General features: G+C 35.1%; 1 protein-coding gene across 2 annotated transcripts; it reads left to right on the forward strand.

Annotated features, from left to right (window-relative positions):
* Nucleotides 219-14,441, forward strand: LOC18592978. 2 transcript variants are annotated; one of them, XM_018125547.1, is made up of 23 exons: nucleotides 219-459; nucleotides 543-849; nucleotides 2,343-2,486; nucleotides 3,720-3,802; nucleotides 3,941-4,055; nucleotides 4,208-4,299; nucleotides 4,424-4,478; nucleotides 4,555-4,676; nucleotides 4,758-4,871; nucleotides 5,375-5,568; nucleotides 6,083-6,213; nucleotides 8,074-8,134; nucleotides 8,225-8,295; nucleotides 8,791-8,840; nucleotides 8,920-9,085; nucleotides 9,281-9,408; nucleotides 9,499-9,834; nucleotides 9,915-9,981; nucleotides 10,748-11,368; nucleotides 11,460-11,930; nucleotides 12,126-12,177; nucleotides 12,430-12,576; nucleotides 13,536-14,441. In XM_018125547.1, exons 1-23 carry the CDS (start codon nucleotides 403-405, stop codon nucleotides 14,131-14,133), a joined length of 4,182 nt encoding a protein of 1,393 aa, XP_017981036.1. In that variant the 5' UTR covers nucleotides 219-402; the 3' UTR covers nucleotides 14,134-14,441. The 2 variants fall into 2 exon arrangements, with proteins under 2 accessions (XP_017981036.1, XP_017981037.1); XM_018125548.1 differs by having other exon boundaries at nucleotides 219-456.

Genomic DNA, 14,541 nt, shown 5'->3' on the forward strand with positions numbered 1-14,541 from the left:
GTATAAAATAAAAAATAATATTTTAATAAATAATAATTAATTATTAATTATTATTAACAAGGACTTATTTATCTTAAAAAATTTTAAAAATTAATTATACATAATAAAAAATAAAATTTATATGAATTTTTTAAAATAAATCAGAAGTGTTTTTTTAAATATATAAAAATACATTTTATCTTAACCTACAAACTCTAGGCCGATGGGTCGGCCTTAGGCTGCGTGTAAGCCCAAGTGTAGTCAGTGAACATGGATATACGGTTCCATGGTGTTCCGTGTCCAGCACATCTCTTCGGCTAAAACCCAGAAAGGCCTTCAAAGTTTTGCCGCCAAGCCAACTCTTCCCTCCTCTCGCTCTCTCTGATTTCTACAGGGTTTCACCACAGACTCGTTGCAGATTCAATGGCCTCAAGCATTCCTCTCCAAATCATCGACGACGACGACGACGGCGACCAAGTCGTAACCTCACTGTCACTCTCTTTCTCTCTTTTATGCATACTGGTAATTCCTTTTTCTAAATATATTTTGGTGTTTAAGCGTAGGAGTTTGATTGGGAAGCTGCGGTTAGAGAGATCGACAAGGCATGTGAAAACACAAAACCTTCTTCCAATAATTCTTCTTCCCATTTTGCCCCTGCCCATCCTCCTCCCTTAGCCCAAATGTCAAAGAAAAACACTGCTGCTGCTGCTGGTACTTCAAGGCAATCCACGCTCGACAGGTTCATTGGGAAGGTGGGACCCAGGCCTCCTTCTGATAATCATCGGACAATTGAGGTTGAGGTTGAGGGTGAAGACAGGGTGGCATCCGTTGGCATTGATATTGAGGCAGCTAAAACTTGGATTTACCCAGGTTATATTTTTGCAGTTTCCACGCATTTCTCTTTTCCTGGATTTTTTGTTTTATTTATTTCTTAAATTTAGGCTTTTATTGATTTTTTTTTCTTGGGTTAAGTGGAGTATTTTTGTTATTTCATTAGTGATTTAGCAAATATGGGTAGCTGGGATATATTAAAAGGAAATTTAAAGAGTGTCTATAGCCACTTGTTATAGTGATATTTGTAAAAAGATTTTCGTAACGAATATATTTTTTTGTTCTTGAAATTTGTGAGAATAATGTATTGAGTGAAAAATATTTTGTAAAATAGAAATTTAAATAACCTTAAGAAGTCCTTATAGGAACCCGCAAAACAGGACCTGTATATTTAAATATCAATTATTTTATTTCAATGAAGTAATTTGGTTGGGATAAATTTAGTAGCAATCTTAGTGACCAATTCTTTAAATTTACTACTCCTATATATATATATATATATATTTGGTTTAATATTGGTGCACTTTGCAATTGCATAGGGGGATATTTGGTGATTTGTCAAATGTTTTACACAAAATAAATACAAATTCTTTAGTACTGGTTGGTGAAAATATTGATTACCTTGCTTCAAAGGCCATGCTAACTACTATTAATTCATTATTGTTGTAGTGGCTTGTGTTTGATTTGTTGCACATTTAATAGTGTTGAACCAACTGAATGTTCGTGACCATAATGAGGATAGTGGATCAAGTATTAGTGGTAATGATGATCAGTATGTAATAGTGTCTGCTCACATGTATGTGCACAAGGAATAGAAAGGAATCTAGAACTACACAAGATTTACTAACATGCCAAAATTCAACTAGATATTGTATATTCCACTAAACTTAGGCTTGAGCAATCAATATTAAAGCATCTAGATATTGTATATTCCTTGCTTTGGTTTTGGTTCTGGGATGGTGCAACTCCTACAAGTCTTGTCCAATAGTAAGTCACTTTGCGAACATAAACCATGATAGCTTTCTTTTTTTTTTTTTTTTTCATTTTACTATTTGGTCAAATAGGTTGGTTGAGGTTAACAATACAAGTTAGCTTATTGCCAGAGGGTACAAAAAATAGTGATATTCCTTTTCCCCCATGAAAGTGCATTATTTCTTAATTTTTCAAGTTGTTATGCTTCCTGCAGTCTTTTAAGTGGTGCCTCAAAGTTCAGTTGAAAGGACCAATTTTGAATTGAAATGAATGATATTTACCTCTTTATGGAGGCTAGGTTTTATTTTGTATGTTATACTTGGTCTGTTTGATGAACTAGATGGCTTTGAGACACAATTATAGTAGTATATATCTTGTAGTGCACTAGCAATTTGAAAAGAAGAAAAAATCAATTTTTTAAAGTTTTATCTACTTTCTTTTTTGGAGATATCTTTGATTTTTTTAAAAATAATCTAATTTCTGAAGTGTCTTTTAACAATTTGTTTTTAAGTATCTGTTAAGAATTTCTAAGTTAACTTCTTTCCTTTGTGTTAGGGCAGTTAATGTCCCGCTTCGTGACTATCAATTTGCCATAACCAAGACAGCACTATTTTCAAACACGTTGGTGGCGTTGCCAACAGGCCTTGGAAAAACACTTATTGCCGCAGTTGTAATTTATAACTACTTCAGATGGTTTCCAGATGGTAACGTTTATGTCACAGGCATTGCTATAACAGTATTACTCAAATCTCATCAGAATTTATTTATGCTTTTATAGTCATTGATAATTTTTGAGGCTGATATTGATGTTTTGATAAGTAGAGTAACAGGTTCCTTGTTTGTTTCAAAAATTGTTATTGGACATGGTATATAAGCATGGCTAGATGTGTAGGAATCTGAGAAGCAATATGCTAACAATGATTTATGGTATCTTTGCTTGTTCCCTTGCTGTTGTTAAGCTGCATACCATCCAGCCTGAGCAACACATACTTTATTAACTTTTATAAATTTCATAACCTAACACCTTCATAATCATTTGAAGGACAAACCTTTGCTGATTAAAAGAGAGATTTAGTCATCGTGAAACTTTGCCTGGTCATTTTCCTTTTATCTTGATGCTAGTTTCTTTACTTAGCATCATATGGAGGTTCTTTGTTGGCCTCTCCACTAGCTCTTTTGCCTGTTTAACAATTGATTAGAAAGGGAAAGTACTGTGGTATATCCTCCTCCTCTCTTGCTTTTGCTTCTACCGTTTAAGTATGCCAGTATTCAAAATGTGTTCATAGATTATGTGATATAGGACTTTAAGTTTCTATATTCTTATACATTCTTGGACTAAGAACAGCAAAGTTTCCAACTTTGGGTTGGCACTGCTTTCTCGTGTTTCATGCACAAGTGGTTGGTGATTTCACATGCAACTGAGTTATGAAAGCAATGGAACCATTTCTTGTGGAAAAATCCCTATATTTCAATTCCTTACTTTGTAAATTTCTCCAGTTCAGTATGGAAACTCAATTTGTGAATTATTGACATCTATTATTGATTCTGGAAGCTCTACCTGTGTGACTGATGATGTTCATTGTTTTTATTATTATTTTTTCTGATTCCTTTTTGCATAGCAGAAGTAAAAGTTCAATTTCTTACATTTTGCTTCATATTACTATATGGTTGATGCCCTTGTTTAAAATAGTTAAGAACTGATAACTAGATAAATGAGAAATCTATGTTCCTATATGCTGTCTGATGTGTAGTGTTTTCTTACTAGTTTATTTTATATTGTTTTAATATGCATTTTCCTTCAGAATGATGTATGACTTTTATTCAATTAGTTTTGCAAAATGAAACTGGATATGTCCTCAATCTGCAGATGCTTAAGTTTAGTTCTGAACAAAATCTTTAACAATAAAACTATGGTGTCTATTTTTGTTCTTTGACAGGGAAGATAGTTTTTGCTGCTCCTTCTCGACCGCTTGTCATGCAGCAAATAGAAGCATGCCATAATATTGTTGGAATTCCGCAAGTAAGACAGTGTGTGTTTTTATGTATTTTTATTTCTTCCTTTAGTGATGCAATGAATTTTTCATCCATTGGTTTTTTGGTTGTGCAGTTTCAAACTCATTGACCTATTTTGAGAACATTTAGAACAAACTGATTGCAGGAATGGACAATTGATATGACAGGTCAGATCAGTCCGACAAGAAGAGCAAGTTTTTGGAAGACTAAACGAGTTTTCTTTGTTACTCCACAAGTTCTAGAGAAGGATATTCAATCTGGTGATTCTCTAAAGTAATATCATAGCATGTTACGGATGGCTAGCAAATAATTGTAACCTTGTGACTTAATGTTTCTTACTACTACCATTCTACTTGTTGTCCTTCTAGTATCTTCTTTTGCTGGACTTCACTCATAAAGTAACATGGTGCAGGCACATGTTTGGCAAAGTACCTGGTATGTTTAGTGATTGATGAGGCTCATCGAGCATTGGGAAATTATTCCTATTGTGTGGCAGTTCGCGAGGTTGTTTCCTCTTTTCTTTCTAGAATTTTAAACTGAATTCCTTCTCTTTGATTTGAGTACAATCTTTGTGGAAACATGTACTGAGCAAGGTCTCAAAGATGCTGTTTGTACTCTAAATTTGTAGTTAATGGCAATGCCAGTGCACCTGAGGGTATTAGCTTTGACTGCCACACCAGGATGTAAGTTACAATTGTCTTCTTGTATTCCAAAATTTTCGCATAACCTTAAATGCTTACATTAAGTGCCATTATTCAGCAAAGCAGCCTGCTATCCAGAAAATAATTGACAACTTATATATATCAACACTTGAATATCGCAATGAAAGTGACCCTGATGTTAGCCCATATGTTCACAACCGAAAGATAGAACTGATTGAGGTATCTAGAAGTTTGTCTCTTTTAAATGTTGTTGTTTATTATTCCTAATGAATTTTAACATATTCCTTGTAATATTTCTAGGTTCCACTGGGGCAAGATGCAGCTGAGGTAAATAATCGGTTGTTAGAAGTAATTCGTCCTTACGTGGCCAGGCTTCATGTGGTTGGACTTATTCAGAACAGGGACTATCAGACTGTATGGGTTCCACATATGCTATAATTCTTTGGTTCTTTTTCAATATTCATCTGCTCTGCATCTTAGCTTATTCAAGTTTTCAGTCTAAATATTTGCATGGGTGTACTTGATAGAAATTTGGAAACTTCCAGCTTGCTGCCAAATGGAAAAAGGCTACAAACTGCCATTCTATGAAAATTTCATTGAATTTAAAAACATAATATTTCACTTTTTGAGGCAACATTAAAACTATTTGGGTCTAGAAGCAAGGGAAAATGGTTGATGCTAAATGCTGATGGCACCTGAGGTTCCTAGAGCTGCAACCATCTTTTGAGGACTAGAGTATTGCAAGTATATGTTGGCTTCTTTTTATGGCATTGCTCAGATATAATTTCTGTGAATTTTCTGCAATTTCTAACTTTGCCTGAATTTGAAACATCTCATTGTCTATCACTCTGATTTCCTACGATTGCAATGGGGTATTCCTATTATTTTTACATCTAATTTACATCGGCCTTTGACAGTTAAGCCCGGTCGATTTACTTAATTCAAGGGATAAATTTCGTCAAGCACCTCCCCCAGATCTTCCACATGTTAAGCATGGAGAAGTTGAAACATACTTTGCAGTTCTTATCACACTTTACCACATTCGTAAGCTACTTTCAAGCCATGGAATAAGACCTGCATATGAGATGCTGGAGGAAAAGTTGCGACAAGGGTATGTATTTATCACCTTCATTTCAGCAATTTGAAGAAATTGCCTGCATATTTTAATCATAAGAGAACCATTATCTTGAACTCTTTATACTTATTCTCTTTAGTAAAATGCTGCTGAAGTTGTAACTAAAACACAATTCATACTAAACAAATATTATCTGTTTCCTTGTGAACCAAAACTTGCTCTCTGATTAGAGGCAATGTTACTAGCCTTTTTTAGATAAGTTCAGATAAGTAGGATTTGCTTGCAGATAATATGAATACTATTTTAAGATATAACTTTTTAACTTTTTTTAAAGGCCAGAAGTTCCATCAGCCGATGGTAGATAGCAGAAATGGAGTAGTGATTTGTTACTGAATTCTGCTAATTGTTGTTTGAGTTGAACCACAGACATATCGATGCACAAACACACACATGTTACCTGCAATTGAATCTACTTTTATGTGCACTGTTTTATATGTTGATCACAACATCTTTCAACATTGTATTACATGTTCAGACTTGATTGTTGCAGGCCTTTTTCAAGATTGATGAGTAAAAATGAAGACATAATGAATGCAAAGCTTTTAATGCAACGGAGTTTGTCTCATGGTGCACCAAGTCCAAAATTGTCGAAAATGTTAGAAGTACTGGTTGACCATTTCCGTATGTCATCTGCCATTTAAATAATAATTCTGCATGTGGTGGTTTTGATTTGCGTCTCCTCCCTGAATCTTACTGCAACTAACAGTAGTATATTTCTTAGGATGCTAGAAACTTGAATGTTGAATCATCATAACCGATATATTGGAATCTTTTAAGGTATTGTGCTGCTACTTATGAGTTATGAGAGAATAAAGCTTTAAAAATGAACTCTGGTTTGTTTTGACTTTCTTCTTCAAGGAAAAAATAAAATAAAATTCCCTTAGTTTAAGACTCGAAGGATTATATGTACTTGTCAAATTGGTGACGGATACTCTTGCTCATTTTGATACTTTATTGATGGTTCACATATATCTTTTAAGTTTTATTATCTCAACTCTGTAATTGGGAAATGAGCATTGGAAAAGGATAGAGAAACAAATGAGGCAGGTTGGTTGCGAGAAGTCTGCCTTCTTTGGGTTTATTATGGGCTAGGGTTACAATTAGGGATTTTAGGCATATGGCTTGGGTAGGATAAGGTGTGGTTAGAGTTTGATATAAGAACAGAGCTCAAAAAGGGGGCTGGAATCTAAGGGGAAGGTTGCTGGAATTTTTGTCCAGCAGCAACTAGAAGAAAGAAAGTTTATGGGTATTGTCCTTGCTATAAAAAGTGACCTAGGAACACTATAGCAAGAGACAATATGTCAAACGAGAGAAGCACACAATACTTTTAAGCATCCATGTCTGCATAAACCCAAATACTCATAATTTCGTTGATCAAAACTAAAAATAAATACATAAGAGATTGCAAGACTACTCCTAAACCTACAAAGATGAGGATTTTTTATAGGATACTAACTCTTAGACAAGTGAATAACCATCTTGGACTCCAAAATTAAACCTAACTCCTAGAATAATTTAAACTTAACCCTATGATAGAGGTGACAAAATGAACCAGAACCCGAATTCAAACCCATCCAAACTTGAATTGATAAAAAAGTCAAAGAACCGAACCACAAAATGATCCAAACCCGGAAATGACCTGAATCTGAGATCGGTCCAACTCAAAGCCATAATAACTTGAGCTTAACACTAAAAATGCAAAATTTAGTTGCTAGTTTCATTTTAACCTGAACTCAAAACAGCCCGAAGTCATTCTGACCAGATCTGAACCCACCTGTTTGTCTCCCCTACCCTATGATGTAGAATGTGCAGAAATTATGATTCTACCATTATAAAATAAAATTCTGAATTGCTAATACTGAAATTACAAATATGAAAGGAATAAAGTTTCTTCTGCCTTGCCTGCGGTGAGAAACTATAGGCCTTAATTTATTATTTACTGATAAAAGTGTGATTTTGATGGTAAGATCTTGTATTGAATTATGTAGAGCATCTGCAATCTACAAGAAAAATAAAATTCTTATCTCTTTTTGGGATGTATAGAATTATTTAGCACCTAGTTTCAAAAGTCCTTGGTCTCGGTCTTGCTACCAGTTAGTGCGTCAACTTGTCATGATGAAGCACAGGATAACTGGCATACTAAGGCTGTTCTCTTTTTTGTTGGACTTTCTTTCAAGTCACTTTATTTAGCTTGGCCATTTGATACTGACTTTCTATTAGGAATTTTAGAATGGAGAAATGTATACTCAACAACTCAGCCATTTTAAATCCCTTCTACTATCATGGTTAGGGTTTTGGAAGATTTTCATGTTGATGATATAAAACTTCACTTTCGTAATATGGATTATGTTCAGTACCAATATTTAATGCACAAGAAGTTTCTTAAAGAGGCTTTATGTTCAAAGTGAAGCTTTAATGACATATCTAGTACAATTTCTCTTTTTCAAAATAATTTTATATTTATTTCTATATATGTTGCAGATACAAAGGATCCACAAAACTCCAGGGTGATTATCTTCTCAAATTTTAGAGGAAGTGTCAGGTGGAAAACATTTTTTATATTCTTTTTGTTTGTGACACTTTCAGTCCATAGTATCTCACCATTACTTGGTATAATTAAACTTGCATTCAGGGACATAATGAATGCACTAGCAAGTATTGGAGATTTAGTCAAAGCAACAGAGTTTATTGGTCAAAGCTCAGGTTTGCTGTTCTGTTCTTCTAGCTTTCCCATTGAGTATACCTTTCTGAAATCATTTGTAAGCATCTAGAACAAGATGCAAAAGTTTTGATGTAATGGTTGAATCAATGTTAAATGGTATTATTCCACATTGGTTAAGTTTGAGGTTTGTTGAGACCTGATATTTAGGTTATGTTCCCTCCACTTACTATGAATTTTTTTAAGTTGGATGCTTTGTTATGGTTATCATAGCCAAAGTTATTTGTTGCCTGGCTTTTTGTTTGTTATTCGTCATTTTATTGCACTGTATTCATTGTCTACACACTGGCCATCTGTTTGTGATAGTTATTAGTATTGGGCCTACACATGAAAGGTAATATTAAGTGGTGTTATCCTCAATTGGTTAATTCTGAGTTTTCTTGGGGCCTTACTTTCGGTTGGGTTTTCCACCTATTGCTAATTGGTTTTAGGTTGGATGCCTTACAAATGAACTATATGTTAACCATAGTCTCTTACAGGGAAAGCATTGAAAGGCCAGTCTCAAAAAGTTCAACAGGCAGTTTTGGAGGTAATTGTGTTAATTTTAGTGATTTTTTTCTTGGCGAATTTGCCAATTCCAGTGATTGGCTTATTATGTTTGCTGACAGAAATTTCGAGCTGGTGGGTACAATGTTATTGTTGCCACATCAATAGGTGAAGAAGGCCTGGATATCATGGAAGTTGATCTTGTAATATGTTTTGATGCTAATGTTTCGCCTTTAAGGATGATTCAGCGGATGGGGAGAACCGGAAGGAAGCATGAGGGACAAGTTGATATCCTTTTGTTGTTTCATGATGCGTGTATTAAGGAGTGGGTGGCTAATGAGTTTAGTGTTCACATGATATAGCAAAAATTTGTACTTTTCTACTTTGTGATTTGATGGCTCTAAAAATCTGCCCCCCACGGCCAACAGAAAAACCAGAAAAAGTGAATGCTTACAATTCAAATAGTTCCTTAACAAGTCATACTAGTTCTTGCTTGTCAAGGGTCAGAGCTAAAGGGTTATATGCGAAAGCAAGCTAACAGCCGGTCTATAAATAAACACATGCAAAATGGTGGAATGAATAGCTTCAATTTCCATTCCAGTCCAAGGATGGTGAGATCTATCTAAAGTCATTGGTCATGTTTTCTTGTTGCTTCAACTGCTACCTTATGACCCATATGTTCTTTTATCTTCTGTATGTAGGTTCCTCACATTGTCAAACCAGAAGTTCAATTTGTTGAGCTGTCAATTGAACAATTTGTTCCCCGTGGAAAAAAATTAAAAGATGATCACACTGTTGAGACACCTCCTTTTAGGGAGAAACTGTCTGTTGCAGAGTCTGATTTAATTGCCAAGTATTTCCATTCTACCAGTGAGAACACTTGGAGACCTTCACTGATTGCCTTCCCTAACTTTCAAGCATTTCCCTCCAAAGTATATAAAGTAATGCATTCTTGTAGAACAGAGATGCTGATAGATTCCATGCAATATTTGCAAGGCTTAACCTTTCCAGGAGGCAATGGGAATTTCTTTGTTGAGGTTCACACTTGAACTTTTTGGAGTTGTTTTCCTTCCCACATAGCATCAATCTAGCTTATGTATTTATCTAATGGATTCAGGCTGAAGTCTCTTCAGGTGATTGCTTTGGAGTTGGCATTGTTGAGCAACATGACAGTAGCAGCAAAGGTAATATTGTCTTTAGCAGCATAGAAGGCTTTCTTGACAAATTTGTCTATGAGAAAGCTTATGTAATTAGCTAAGTTTGAGTACTTTTAGATTAAAATGTTTATAGGTTTTAGTAGATTTGAGATAGGAGGCAGTGTTTACTTTTTTTTTTATTTCTCTTTTTCTCCTTCCTTTTTGGGAGAAGGAGAAACTTGGTCTAATTCAGTGATGAAACTGGGTTATAGATTCAGTATTTTGATCCCTTGCTTTCTTTTTCTTACTTTGTGAAAAAAATTTAGCATCCGTTATTGATACAAATATTTTGACAAAATATTAATATAAAATATGAGATACCTGAATTTTTTTTTTCTTATAAATAGGCTTTCTTACCTATCATGAAATTACTTTTCTAGTACATGCCATAAATGAACAATCAAGGTTGAGCAATTGTTTGCATTTTCTTATTCTCACCATATATCTTGTAGCTCTTATAGGCCATATAATTGAATTTGATTTTTTGAGTCTTAAACCTGATAACATAGTGATGTGCTGTTGAGATCTTTTCTATATAGTCTTCTTCTTTTCATCCCTCTTACTTGTTCATATTTGATTCTATGGTTACAACATCAGGTTGTTACTGAATTATGTTTGAAACAATTACATCTGCATCGGTAACTTTTTGGTGTTTAATGTCAAGAAACCTTTTTTCCCCATATATATTGGCTGCTTGCCTAACAGATACCAATAATGTCAGCAGCTAAAGTCTAACAGTAAACCATTGTTCCAGATTTGCTAGTTTTGGATAATTCTCCAGCAGCCAATGCTCAATTAGGAGTAACAGATTCTGCAGAATTGCCTATGAGGACTATAAGAACTAAGGAGAAGTATGATGAGCCAAATTCTGAATGCAAAAGTCCCCAAGAGCACTCCTATCTTTTTGGTTCTGATTTTGTATCTGTTGATGCTTTGGGAAAGGTCCTAATTATATCTGTTCCTTCACTTTATTTCAAAGATGTAATGCATTCTAAGCATGCAAGTCCTAGTACTAAAGAGTTGCAAAATTGTTTGAATCAAGAGACTTACCCTGTGAAGACTTCAGATGGAATTATGCAAACTGAAGCTGTTCCAAATGTAACAACTTCTCAGACAAAAAGCACGAAAGATGATACTCTACCAACACCTAGATTTTGTGAAACTGATTCTGAAAAAAAGAAAATGCTAGATGGAGTAGAAAAAATTCCTGGGACTCCAGGTGGCACTTGTGAAACACCTGATATTGAGGAAATCAAGGCACCGCCACCACTGGCTGATGAACATTGCTGTGATCTCCAAGATACTGAACTTAGTCCCCGTCTAACTAATTTGATCAAAATCGGTGTTGTTCCAGAGTCTCCTATAACTGATAGTGGTCAGTAGTTGTCCTTTTAGTTTTATATGTTCTTAAGTTTGTTGAGCCAGAGTAACTAATTCTAGCTTGATAAACATGAATTTTTTTGCAGGGATTTTAAAGCACAAAATAAGAAATGAATCTTTAATTCCAGACCTAGCATCACCTGCCAAATTGGGCACTGAACTGCTATTTAGATCATCAAGTCCAGTGGAAAATGAAAGGGGCGTAATGGACAATAGCCCCTATGGAAGAAATGTCTCTGTTTTGAAAGATGAAATGACACCTCTAGTTAAGATGAACCCTGTTTCTAGTACAAAACATAGCCCTACTTCTCCACTTGTGGAAACGAAAACTCCCTTGGCACACCTTTCAAACAGTAGTGGCAGCAAAAGTTGGCACTTAAGTTCTGGAGAGGTGGCAACAGTCGAGCATGCCCAGAAGTTTAAAAGGTTGCGCAAAGTTGGGGATTGTGGAAAAGCTAGGAGCTCAAAAAGCATGAAGGAAAATTCTCTTGTCTCTGTAGCAAACCTTGCCAAATCCTTTTCTGGTGCCAGTCTTATTCAAAAAAAGCATGGCAGAGGTAATCTGTCATACATGGAATTATTTAATATTTCCAGTGCAGGGACTTTCAGTGTGACTTCTGCATTCCCCCAGTAGTTTTGTCTCATGCTTGATTTGAAGCCTAGTTATTGTTTAGAGTGTAATCAGTTTAGAATGTTAAGAAAGAAAACTTGTGTACAGGTTATTAATAAGGCCTGGTACCTGTTGTTTTCAGGTAAAAAGAAGCCAGAGAATGATGTCAGAACGTTCATTGATGAGGAAGCTGAGTAAGTGCCTTGCTCAACTTCCATTTTTTTTTATGAAAAAAAAAAAGGAACAGTTGCTAGTTATTAGCACACCAGAGGAAAGGCTTTCATATATTAGTTTGTTCTTCAACAATAATTGTACAATTAAATTCCATTAGATATAAAATGGATATCAAGTTTCCATATCAAAAGCTATTTGAGTGTGCATATTAAATGTCTTTCATGATGGCTGGTTAATTATTTTTTTATATATTTGTTAATCTTTTTGCTCAGGGTATCTACAGAAGCTGAAATATCTGCTGAAGAAGAAGATGATGACAATGAATTGTATGATGATGGTTTCATAGATGACAGGATAACTCCTACTGCTGGCAGTAACCAGACTGAATCTGGTAGAGTTGACATGATGGCAATTTACAGGTTGCTGACAGTTTCTTTCTCATTATTTCTGCCATTTTCTTGACATCCCCATGAGGTTTCCAACATTCACCCTTAGAAATCATTAAATAAAAGTATTTTACTGGAATAAATATTTTCAGGTGGACCAGTCAGAAGAGACCTAAAATCTGCAAATCTGATACATTTTTTTTTTGAAAATTATTAGCTGAAGAACTGACATGATATGATAAAACTGTCATTAGATCTAAAGGGATGTATTACCTCTTCTTCTTTCTTTTTTTTTTTTGTAGTTTATCTTTTCCAGCTCACGGAATTCTAAAGTTTCTCACAGTTAGAATGTCCATATATCTAGCAACAGAGTTTCTTGTTTTATGTTCCTATTATGAATCACAAGCTATTTGTGGAGCATTCTAATTTGTCAATTAACAGAAAATGTACACTTATGTAGCTGCTGCTTTAGATTTCACCATCTAAATTTCAAAATCAAGTCCTTGCAGCAGGCTGGCTGACAGCCCACTGCAAGATTGAATGCTACAGAGAGCCAGAGTTAATAGCTCGATTTTGAAGTCCAGTTTTCCCAAGAAGGGATGTTGATTGATCATATATTCACAATTGTATGGGTGCTTTTCAATGACATAACTGAGGTCCTGTACTTTAGATTTGCAGACTTTGCCCTTTTTATTGGACTGGTTTCCATGTTCTTAGTTACATAGGCATGGTTGTGTATAAAGTAAGCCACACTAGGTGTTCAACATGATTTTTTTTTTAACAAGTATTATTGTTTTGTTTCCTAATCTACATGGTTATCCGACTTCCCAACCATGGATCCAATATGTACTTCACTTTGCAAGTGAATTATGAATCTACCAGTAAATTTAAAATAGCATTGTTAAAATGTCATCCTTGTGTTTTTCCTCGATTCATCTTTTGGCTTTTTGCCAAGCTGCAGCGTTAATGAACTAATTGCTCTTTTATTGCAGGCGTTCTTTGCTAAGCCAATCACCAATGGTGAGGCAGTCAACTTCTTTTAGCCCTGACTGTGTAGCTTCCACGAGCAAAGACAATGGACGTGGGTGTTCCTTGGGCAAGACCTTTAATTCTCTCCAGGTACCTCAACTTGAGTCCATAAATCAGCCTGCAAGGAAGTATACTGAGTTATTCCAAATGGAAGAGAGGATCTTCTCACAATCCATGCCTTTTGGAACTAATGATTTTGCAATAGAAAATAAGAGTATGCAAAGTAGGAAGCGAAAGCTGAGTTTCTTCCAATTGGAGACTATTCCTGTAATTAACTTAGACCAAGAATTCTCTTTCGAATCTGAGGTTGGAGGCAAAGAATCAAGTAAGGCTTCTCAGCAGCCCCAAGTGGACAAAATCACTGTGAATGAGAATGAGTTTGACGATGATGATGATCAATTTTATGCAAGTCTTGATCTTGATGCTGTTGAGGCACAAGCTACCTTTCTTCTCAAACACCAGTCAGAGCCACAAATAGAGAAGCAAGAGAAAATTGTTCAACCAAACCTTCAGAATGGTGGGCTTCAGGGTTCTCCATCATTTGATCTAGGGATATGGTAATTGAGGCAAAACCCTTGTGAAACTGCTGCTAGAAAATATCACATGGAAATAATTTATTGTAGCCACTTAGAAGTTCGATTAGAATTATTTTGGGGTCAGGATATTGGAAGATGTGGTGGGATATCTAGGCAATTGTAAAAAATGTAATCTATTGTATAGTTTGTAGAGAGCTCCATGTCTAGAGAGAAACTAATGTATTTATGTACAGGTGATGGTGTACTCCGTATTAAATTTGTTCAGAAAAAACAGTGTTAGAACCAAGAATAACATATTTATAATGTAAATTTCATGTCTGAGCATTTCTACTCTTCCAGTTTTTGACACTTACCAAACTCCCAGTCTCCATTAGTTTTAATTGGTGTGTTCGACTCTGCTACTGTTGCAGCTTCTAGCCCCTATCAGATGTCA

The sequence above is a fragment of the Theobroma cacao genome, chromosome 8, assembly GCF_000208745.1.
Source record: "Theobroma cacao cultivar B97-61/B2 chromosome 8, Criollo_cocoa_genome_V2, whole genome shotgun sequence".
NCBI lineage: Eukaryota > Viridiplantae > Streptophyta > Magnoliopsida > Malvales > Malvaceae > Theobroma > Theobroma cacao.